This window comes from Siniperca chuatsi, linkage group LG4 (assembly GCF_020085105.1).
Source record: "Siniperca chuatsi isolate FFG_IHB_CAS linkage group LG4, ASM2008510v1, whole genome shotgun sequence".
NCBI lineage: Eukaryota > Metazoa > Chordata > Actinopteri > Centrarchiformes > Sinipercidae > Siniperca > Siniperca chuatsi.
Window position 1 is genome coordinate 19,967,210 of NC_058045.1, and position 11,233 is coordinate 19,978,442.

General features: G+C 40.6%; 1 protein-coding gene across 30 annotated transcripts in view; it reads left to right on the top strand.

The window, feature by feature from the left end:
- The window catches only part of mical3a (microtubule associated monooxygenase, calponin and LIM domain containing 3a), an 89,913-nt gene extending 79,089 nt beyond the window's left edge, over nucleotides 1–10,824 (top strand). For 23 of the 30 annotated variants that reach the window (XM_044192144.1, XM_044192145.1, XM_044192142.1 and 20 more), the window contains 6 exons: nucleotides 258–308; nucleotides 1,317–1,367; nucleotides 4,122–4,187; nucleotides 7,235–7,334; nucleotides 8,464–8,537; nucleotides 8,641–10,824. In XM_044192144.1, coding sequence (XP_044048079.1) covers nucleotides 258–308; nucleotides 1,317–1,367; nucleotides 4,122–4,187; nucleotides 7,235–7,334; nucleotides 8,464–8,537; nucleotides 8,641–8,825 — 527 coding nt within the window. In that variant the 3' untranslated portion in view covers nucleotides 8,826–10,824. The remainder of the gene's footprint in view (nucleotides 1–257; nucleotides 309–1,316; nucleotides 1,368–4,121; nucleotides 4,188–7,234; nucleotides 7,335–8,463; nucleotides 8,538–8,640) is intronic. The other 7 variants (XM_044192161.1, XM_044192172.1, XM_044192151.1 and 4 more) reach the window with 6 other exon arrangements.
- Nucleotides 10,825–11,233: the final 409 nt, after the last annotated feature.

Here is an 11,233-nt window from a genome sequence, read left to right on the forward strand (position 1 = left end):
TGTATGCGAGCGAGGTAGTGAGGTTCTCCTTTATAGAGTTGACAGTGTATTCCATCCTAATTTACGTCATGGTGACTGTAACCGAGAGAAATAGAAGATTTTATCGTGCAAATGCATGCACGTAGACTCATTGAGCATTTCTACAAATTCGGCCATTTTCCCACCAACTGAATAACTATTAACTTTTCCCATCAGCTGTTTCTCCAGTCAATTGTTTGAGTATGTTTTAACTTGTTTACTACTCTACTCTCTTAAAGGATTGTATAAAGGTACTTATACATTACCCAAACAGCACAAAAGAAGATCAGGTATTAGATTTACTGTAGTTTCCTTCCTTCCTTTTATTAATGACATGTGACACTGTTATGTAGGCTCCATCTGTGGTGACACACTGCAACTGTTCTCCATTTCTGAACATGTTGATCTTTGTTTGTTCATAACATGTCCGCCATCGTCAGTCCGAGCTGCATGCGATCAGGAGAATGTGTGTCCCGACATAGATTTGTGTCTGCTCATTCTGGATGTGTTTTGTCTCCTTCACTGCCTCTCAATGAGGAGAGTTTCTGTACTCTGATCAAGACTCAGATCACATTACCTTTTTTCCAAATGCAATCAGAATGTAAAGAAATTAAATATAAATTGGTTTGCAAGCTGACAACTTCTTTATTAGAATATTTTCTGCAAATATTTGCTGTGGCTGAGTGACTTGATACAGATATTTGTCGAGATCCCCCCATGGTGACTAACAGCAATCCAGAGTTGTTTCTGACTTTCTCTGTTGTATTCAAACTTCACACTGAACATTCAGCTGCTCTTTCAGTCTGAAATGATTAAATCATTCAATTATTGTAATCAATCACTGATGCACATGGATTGGATAGTACATAACTGGAGGAAATTAAAGCTTTTCTCTCTGTTTGAATCAAGTACAACTTTGTCAAATTACATGCACGCAATACAAAAACCCCTCAACAATTTCCTCGACATGTCAGCACGCAACACATTACATAACGTAACATACGTTACATTGTGTGATATTAAGCAGACTGAGCCAGTAAACAGCAATACAGCAAATCTATGTTGCAGTCTCTTATTACCTTGGAAAATGCCATGTAGTATTGCACAACCTGACTGCATTATGTGCTGTGGTGAGTACCGACAGACTCTCTTTGTTCTGAGTGTTGCTGCGGTGTGTATGTGTGTGTCTTGTGTGTTTGCAAGAACATGCATGACTTGCTGGAGAATTTTGTGTGTGTTAGCCCAGTTTGGGGCTGTGTGAAATAACTCCTATCTCTAATATATCCCTGTCATTGTAGACTATTGGGGAGATTCTAATTACAGTGAAATCCTGGACTTGCATCTGGGCGGTATGTATTTCAAATCTGTCGCTTTAAACTAACCTGGCTAACCCAATCTGTCCTCCTCCCCCTTTTTTTACTACTTGAGCTTTGTACCCCTCATATCTACCTTTTATTGGCTGGCTGGCTTTTAGCCTCATTGCAATACTTTCTGCTCCTATAACTCCCCCCATCCCCCTCCCTCCACCCTCACTTGGTTTCTAGTTCAGACACTCTTTACATCAAACAGAGATCAGACAGTTGGCCTCATGCTGTCCTCTTAAGATTGACTTTGATCTCTGTAAACTTATGAATGATAAATGAATGAATTAATGAGTTTTTCTATTTGTCACTCCTCAGCACGCAAACTGCACAATACAAACAGCAACATATTGCAGACAGAAATCCAAACAGAAGTATACATTCTTGCATGCATAGAAACAATGAGGACCACGCCATCTGAGACTACAAAATAGAATAGTAACACAATGAAACAAAAGTAAATAATGAAATGGCATTGTTGACCATACAATTTCATACAACGCACAGAAATGATTAAATCATTCAATTATTATTAATACAGTGAAGCTGAAATATGTTATTAGAATTTCTGTTGTACCCAAACTATCATAGATGAAGAAAAAACACATTAGACACATGTTGCTGCCCCCCTAAACACACACACATATGCATACACTGTGAAAGTATTGTATAACCCTGGACTGACTCGTACTAAACTGCTGACTTGGCTCTTAGCTTCCCCTCAGAACTCTGTGCTGCTGCAGTTCTGTCCTGTAGTCCCAGCAATGGCTACCCTGACTTTCTCATACCTGCTCAGTTGCATAACTCCCCGAGTGTGTGTGTACTAATAGGCAATGTTGCAACCATTGACCCTTAGCTGCTATGTCTAAGCTGTGATTGGTCAATAATGACATGGTCCACCATGTCTGGGTCGTCTTGTGGTATCTGTTGTTATCTTGTAGACTGTGGCCTTGTTTGAATATGCATCTTTTCCTCCTCATGTCTGCTGTAAAGTCAGCAATCCATGTTTGCTTTATAGTTATTCGGTGTCAGTGGACTCCCACAACAAGAGTGAGAAAAAGGTGCATTTCCATGTATTTGAGCAGGGCCTGTGCTTCTCTGTGGTTTTGTCTTGCTGGTTGTTGTTGTCACTCATCAGACAGGATATTGCGTGGAATTTTGACATGAAGATGAAAATACGTACACAAAAGCAGATTTCCAACCTAACTGGTTGACCAGGGTTCTTATAAGGGCATTTCATCAGCTCAAATCCAACTTGTTTTTTTTATATTTTTGAGTTGATCCCATGTAGTATGTGTGAATATGTTTCGCATTGAATCTTTGCAGCTGGACACGGTGTGTCTGTAGCGTTCTGGATGTGTTATGGAGGAGGATTTCTGTGTGCTGATAGCTTTCTATTAGTCCTCTTGGTCTTACTTACCGCGTTTGATCGTGTGATGGGGAATTTTAGCATTGTGACTGAATACCAGGCTATAAGGTGCAAAGGTGCTCATCAGCATGGTTGTATTTGGGCCTTGCAGGGGGCACCAAAACTAAAGCCAGGGTCAATATGACTTCACTCTAAATCTGCTAGTTTTCTATAATTTTCCTTATAATTTTAATCCTCTTATTTTAATGATTATACAATTAAGGATTTACTGAGCGTTAAGTGCTAACGATGCATTTCATAACCATATTTTCATGATGTGGTAGAGCCATAAAAATTTTACTAGGACACCGATCTGTCCAAAACTGATATTCTAAATTTCCATTTTCCCAACAGAATTTGACTTTTTCTCTGTGATAGTCCCTTGTAGTAATTATCTGGCATTTCACTCTCCCAGCTCCTTTACCCACCAGCCTGAGAACACTGTCCACCTCCTATTTGTGTCATGTAATGGTACAAGCCCTAATATGCGTGTTACTATCAAAGATCTGTTTCCCAGTTATCTGCATATTCTCCCTGAATCTTCATCACTTTACATTTAGTTGACAGTCTTGATTTGGGGGTTTGTTAAGGTAGCATCCACTATCTCTGATCTTACTTTTGTGAGAAAATCTGTTTAGTGGGTGCACATTAGAAAAAGCCCTAATTTCCACTTCAATGGTAGCTACACTTCAAAAGTCACCACACTGGCAGCAAATTGAGCCGGGTGGTCTAAACATGTTCAAATAGTGTTTACAAGGACAGACTGAAACATCTTCAAAGATGAAGCAATTATCTGCGTCTGTGAGGGAGATGGATCTCCCGGTGATCAGTAATGGCTTTAATAACGGGATTAAATCATTCTGTGTACTCTGATAAACACTGGCCATATGTGTAGGCTAGTCCTATTTCATAACTGATTTATCTGAAGAACTACAGATGCAAGATCAAACAGGAGGATTATTTTCCCTTTCTGTGCTCCAACTTGTCTGTTTCAAGTTTCTGTTTCCTATTTTTAGCCCCCTTTTTTTTTTTCATCCCTCACGCCACACAGCTGATCTCTCCCACCTCCTCTCTAGGTGATTTGTCTTCTCCCTATCACAGTGCTCCTGCCCTCTTTTGATTTTCTCCTCGATGTTCTTTCTCCCTTATCACACCCTTCTTTTCCCTCCTCGCCCTCCTCCTTCCCGCTCCACCCACATCCTGTCCTTTACTCTTTTTCTCTCTGTAACGTCTCTGCTCTTCCTCCTGCATTATTTTCCGCCATTCTTTCTTTCTGACCCACCAACGCACCAATCTACATCACCACCTCACCCTTTCCCTCTGTCTTGTGGAAGTTGAGCCCTTTGTGGGGATGCCACGCCGAAGACCTCTCTCCTTCTGCCCCTGCTGTTCCCCTGAAGGTAACGTAACCTTGCCGCCTCAGTTGACGGTTGTGGCTGGTTACCATGGCAACTGTACGGATCTCCAGAACCGGGCTACCCTCCTTGCGCTCCTCCCCATCATCCTCCCAACCGGTCCTCCTCCTCTTCCTGTCCTCACCATTTGTGTGTGATCATGCTCAGTAGATTTCCCCAGAATGTTCCCAAAACTCAGTGAAGTATTGAGACATTTATCATGACGACTTTTATTAAAAATGTTGAATAAAGCTGCAGCAGCTTCACTGCGTCAAATGTATGCTGTTAAAGGTCTTCGTCAATTGGTCTTTTTTTAAATACTTGTTTACCATAACAGTGCACAAAGGTATTTTATGTAGATTGTCATCTTCCCCAAACCAACTAAGGAGCAGGACAGAGCCGCTACCGTTACTTTAAACTCTAATGTACTAGCATCTTGGCTCCCACAGAGTAGATGTTCCAGGCCTGGACAGGTATTTTTTAGGGTTACGTAACCTGAAACCCTGCAAAACGATGTAGTTAGCTTATGACATGCCCCTTGACTTTAGGGGTTACTTAGGTTACTCCTGTAGGTAGTAAGTTAGTTCGCTGGGCATGTTACTGTTTGCAGCTTATGAGCAAACAAACACACTCTTTAATCCATTCTTTACACTTTGGCTCTTTTAGCTCTTACTAGAGTTAAATTTACACAGTTTCAACATGAGGAGAAATCCAAAGCTTTGACAGGCCTGCCGTGCAGTGTTGCCGGATTGGGTAATTTTTTATTGAATTAGGCAGGTAAAAATGACACACAATGACTGATAACTGATGACCATCAAAACCAAATGTTATTTCAGTTAGAACAACTAAGTTGAAACTTATTTTCTCATTCAATTATTCAGTCGTAGCTCTGTGATCAAACACTTGTCAAAGCTATTTGGTCATATAATTGAAGACTTTTAATGTTTAATGTAACAAAAGACTTGGTAGAAATTTTCATTATTCTAACCGTGTAAAAAAAATTGGGCTACCTTTATGACAATTGCTGGGGGTTCTAGGCTTTGACTGGGCTACTTTTTTTCTGTCAAATCTGGCAGCACTGCTGCCGTGCCTAGTTATGGTTGCTAAGCTATGATTGGCCAATCACTGTACAGGGGCAGGGTTTAGCAAATGGTCAACTGTAGCCTAGCAACATATCACAAAACCTCCAGTTTGAGCAGCAGAATTCATACTGATGCATATACTGTATGTTTTAGTTATAATATTCTCATTTAACCACACAATCCTAGTGCCCCAGAAAATGGAGGTAGAGAAAAGATATTAGAAGCTGTATTCACTCAAAGGGGAAACTACTCTGCTGTCGTGTGTCTTTAATCAACAGCATGTGTTCTGTTTTCTGTTGAGCTAAAATGAATCATAAAGCTTTATAGTCCTTTTGCAGTATCCATGTTTGCTGTTGTTTTTAAGGATTCTGCATCTTCTCCCTTGAATAAATGTTAAAAGTCTCATGTAATCATAAAATGGTAATGAAACCGAGTAGTGAACACCTGAGACGTGGCTAGCTCGCGGGCAAGTTTGTGTTTCAAGGAGTGAGAAACTTGCATGGTGTGATGATTTGTTATAGATATTCAAGTCTTACACAAAACAAGTCTTAAAAAAAATAATGGATCATCTGGTTTGTTCCTGTATCTAACACCTGTCAGTGGAAATTTTGCCTGAGCTCCTAATCCGTGTAAAGAAACATGCTTTTGTGTTTGTGTGAATGATCTGGTTTTTTGTTCCTTTCATTACTGTTTTTGCCTTGTGCCAGTGACTCTTCTGTCCTTTGTGTTCTGAGCCTTGGGCTGAGGGGTGGTGGCGGTGGAATGGGTTGAAATACTTTAGGAGACAAAGAAAAACACGCCATATTTAGAACAGGAGGTGGAAACTCAGCCATGCTTTTATAATTCCTCCTTTATCTGTACATGTTGTTTTCCTCTCCAGTGTGAGCAACTCTTCTCCAGCTTTGCCTCTCTCTGTCCCTTGTCTGTTAATTAGCGAAAGCCAGCCCCCGAGACCGCAACCATGCGATTTATGTGTGTGTACAATGTTTTTCCTTTTCGTTTTGCAAGAGCCTCCTCTTCCCCAGCTAAGTACGTCACGCTGCATCGAGGTTTGCCTTCTGGTATTTCATTGAAACTGTTGGCTCCGCCTGCTGCAGTCAGATAAATGAAAAGGGTGCATCTCCCCAGCAGCAGACCTTTCTAAGCATGCCACATAGACGTGGTCTTCTCTGCATAAAGTGGGACTGCAGCAGAAGTGATTGTGCTGATAATGAAAACTGCACAACCGCAATGCATGATGCCAGTAGCACCAAGCATGCTTTACCCTGAGGCCGACTTAATAGAGGAGTGTGAACTTCGCTATTGGCCTCAGTGATAAGTCATCCCATCAACATTTGACCTTGTAACTGAATATGTAAAGACAGCAGAATAATTCATGCATTTTTCTTCTACCCTCAAACCTCTCAGCATGAATGGGATCTGAAAGGATTTTATTTCTGCTGGTGGGTCAATATGTCGGCAGGGGAGGATGAAAAATTTCCATAGGTCCCTGGGTTTACATCTCTGAAATGTCTTAGCTACCGATTGGTGTGTTTGTGTTTTTCTCACTACCCGCACCCTCTGAAAAGAACTGATAGGAGGAGGTAGTTGCTCCCAAGGAGCAGCTACGTCTGACACAAAATCAAACTGGGTAACACAAACTCTCAACTTTGCAACAACAGGTATTGTCTGTTTGTGTGTGTGTGTGTGTGTGTGTGTGTGTGTGTGTGTGTGTGTGTGTGTGTGTGCGCAAAATTTTGCCAAAGTTGAAACCTGTAGCTCCACGCCATCTTCTGTGTGCCATCTTTAAGTATGGCGTGTCTGACCATGTTGGTGTCGAGTCCATCCTTCCACCTCACCATCCCTCAGCGAGGACATCCTGGCTTGGCTGTCATTGCATTGCCTGTGTCAGTCCTTGTCTGTGTGACATCAGTGTCATCTCCCAGCCATCTGGCTTCTTACTCCCACTCTGTGCTTCCTCCTTTCCCCCAGGGATGGGCAAGAAGGACGACCCCAAGCTAATGCAAGAGTGGTTCAAGCTGGTGCAGGAGAAAAATGCCCTGGTCCGCTATGAGTCTGAACTCATGATATTGTAAGTACATTACTTGACTGTTGAGATGGGTAAGCTAATGAATGAACGGATTCGTCAAAGGTGCTTTTCATTTCCAAGAAGCATTGCTTAGCTGTGTGTTATTGGTTGCTATGCCAATTCTTTAAGTAACCAAGCAGCTAGCTGGAAATGTTTTCAATTTTTTATATTTTCATGTAGGTACAGTTGTATGTATCAAACAATCAGAATTTCTTGTTATAACTTGTCAAAATGTAGTAAAAATGGCTATAAATTGGTAAACAAGACCAGACATTTATAGTCACACTAAGCTGTACTTTCTCAAGATTAACATTTATCACCTACAGCTTCACTTTGTCAGGCTCAGCTGTGCTTTGAGCTTAGTGCCAAGATTATCTTAATAACATGCATACAGTTAGCTCAGTAACATGGTAATGTTTAGCATGCTGTCTTAGCATTACTCTCAAAGTACAGAGAGGCTGTATTCTCAAAGAGGCTGTTGGGAATTGGGTGGTTAATTTTAGAGGTATCCTCCCATGAACTCAAGTCTTGGTCACAAGGAACATTTGACCTGCGGATGGCACTACAGGGACATGTCGAGGGATAACCAAAGTTATGAAGCTTGATTCCTGGGACCATGATTGTCTGCAATGAACAGACCAATGAACAACATCCCTAGAGCCTCTGTGCCAGCCTGACTAAAAATGCAATGCAACCTGTAATACCTGTGATAAATTGGCTGATGATGTAATAATATTTTATCATTCAAATACAAGGCAATTATAACACAATACAGAGTATACAGATGATAAAATGCTACTGACTTATTACCTAATTTTTATGATTATTATTATTATATCATGAATTTAAAAAGGTTGTTAGCCCTCACAAAGTCATAATCATTTTTCAACATTATGATATGTGATCACACTTGCAATCCATTTAGAGAAACAACTTCATTACATTCTGACAAGTCATTAAATTAACATTTCTACTATTCATCTGTTCATCTTTTTTTGGAACAAACTAATTTTTTTTTAAATCCTGCTTATATAAATGAAGATGCAGCCAAACAAAACATGAATGTTGAAAGCTATAATTTATCAGTGAAACAAACTTAGCTTATCCATCTTTTTTTCTCTCCATCCCCAAGTGCCAGAGAGCTGGAGCTGGAGGACCGACAGAGCCGTCTGCAACAGGAACTCAGGGAGCGAATGGCTGTGGAAGGTGAATGCAGGAGTGTTAATGAACAAACAGCCCCGTCAAAATGTTTATATCCCTAGAATCTGTTGTCCCTCTTAAATCCTTGTTTTCCCTGTGCCTCTCTCAGACCACCTGAAGACTGAGAAGGAGCTCGCTCAAGAGAAGCAGATCCTGAATGAGATGTTGGAGGTGGTGGAGCAGCGTGATGCCCTGGTGGCCCTCTTGGAGGAGCAGAGGCTTCGGGAGAAGGAGGAGGACAAGGACCTGGAGTCCGTTATGCTCTCCAAAGGCTTCAACCTCAACTGGGTTTAAGAGGAGTGAAATAATTGCTCATCAAGTCCTAGGAAAAAAGTTGACTTGTCTAATGGTTAACTTTGATCAGAATAGTCTGCTGAACACCTGCAGCAGTGAATGTGTAAAGATTACCGCAACACACAAACACTATGGCTGCCTCTGACATTGGGGCAGTCTGCAACGTTTACATATCCTCTGCCCAAAGGCAGTCCAAGTTAATCACTTTGCAGTTTTGCTTGCTCCCTCTCTCTGTGGGTGGAGAGAGGCGAGTACATTCACAGCTTTATCATCCCAGCCTTGAAGTGGATCCTCTCAAATGGGGGGTGGGGTGGGTTGGGGCTTTGGGAGAATGTTGAAAGACTTGTTTCATTCTCAATTATCTAAAGGGAAGAATGCAGTTCGGTCCTGCTGATGTAAAGGAATTGTAAAGAATTGTGTTTTTGTGTATAGTTGTGTAGAACAAGTCACATTTTCAGCGCAGGACGGTCGTCTTTTCCGAAAAAGGACTGCTACAGAGGTTTGTTTAAATGCTGGAGTGATGTCTCCAGTGTCAATCTCAGATTCTCCTTTTCAGTCTGACTGTAGGAAGGACATCCTCTGCTCAAACTGCCTCTCTATCCAGTGACAAACTGACTTCCGCATCTTAATGAACCACAAAGACAACACGAAAGGCTATTCCCCCCCCCCCCCTTTTTTTTCCCCTCACAGTGTTTAGTAAATCAACACTAAGAATCCATTAAATAAGGCCATGTTTTTTATGTATTTATTATCTTTGTTTGCTTTTAACAGATACATTTTTTTTGTTGGTTTTGCATTCACAGGAGAGTGCCAGGAATCTCATTATCTTGCACTTTTGCATATCTCCCATGCACCCATAAGCCATTGCATGTCAGGAATGAAGGCTGCAGGCAAATAGAAGAACTCAACCTAGTCTTTGATAGCGAGGGCATAGAATACAGACTTAGACTATATATGAACATTTAAGCGTTTCACGTGACTCGATAATGATGGGCCTCTGTGACATGCTATTCACTGTATATCACACTGATGGTTAACGTTTACAAATACTTGTCCGTATTCAAGATTGAATGTTTATGTTTCCTACTATGGTAAACTAGCGAGGTAAACCAACTGTTAAGAGTATTCATCTTGGAAGGAACTGTCTCTTCAAGATCAGATTAGTTTCCTACCATATGTGTTAACATTAGGACATTATCGTTGAATGAAGCTGATTTCACTGTTGTTAATGGATGATCAGCGTAGCTCACATTTCTCATTTTGTGCCACAGGACTGTCTCTCTTGGTGGATATGCTGCAATATCTGAGGAGTACACCACAACAACTTACACACTATGATACACTTACATCAGTATATGGCAGTGTTAATACTTTACCCTTGAACAAGATGCCTTTTTAATTTTCATTCTCTATAAGTTATATTTTATTTTTCTGAGTGTACTTGTTTTGGAGGTAGTCACATCTGTGTTCCCACTGGAACTTGAGATTTTTTTACTTGTCTTTTTTTTCCTCTCAAATACTTTTATCCAGCATGTCCCAAAACAAACAAGTAGATGATTTTAAATGGGGCACTGAAGAAATGCAAAGTGCTTTATGAGCAACTTGTATCAAACAGGAACATTATGGTTTATCTGGTGGGCAGTCAAATCTAATAGCCTTTTTTTATAACTGTAAAAATCCAGGTGGTCACTGTTTTACAGCACAGAAACACTAGAGGCTATATTTATGACTTGGTATGAGCTGTGAATAAAAAATTTAAAAAAGTTACATAATTTTAAGGGTTGTTGTTTTAGATGGTGTGTCACACGTTTGACATGATTGTATTGATATTTATTAACATGTGTGCAAACTGTATTATATGTAAAGAAAATGAATCCTAATTTTTAAAATGTTCTGTTGACACATGACTTGTAATGTAAATGCTTCATGTAGCTAAAATGCATAGGGGTGTTGGATGTATGCTGAAAACGGCAATAAAACAATGCAGTTGTTCTTTTAACTGTTTGTCCACTAAAATCTCACTTTTTAATCGTATGGGTTGTATTGTAATTGTAAGCTAAAACTGACAACATTTTTGGCTGATGCCCCCCCACTTTTTGCCCTGGCCGGCTAGAGCTCTCGCCTTTCCACTGCCATTACCAGCTCTGTCTTAAAGGGACAGCTCACCCCAAATCAAAAATACATATTTTTCCTCTTACCTGTAGTGCTATTTATCCATCTAGATTGTTTTGGATATATCGGCCGTAGAGATGTCTGCCTTTTTTTTTTTTGGCTCCACAGACCTTGTCGTGAGCAGTTTCATGTAGGAACTATCGGTAGAAAGAAAATAGTTCCTACATGAAACTGCTCAAAACAAATCTGTGGATTATCTTGAGTAACCGGGTCATGATTTCTGGAAAGAGACATTG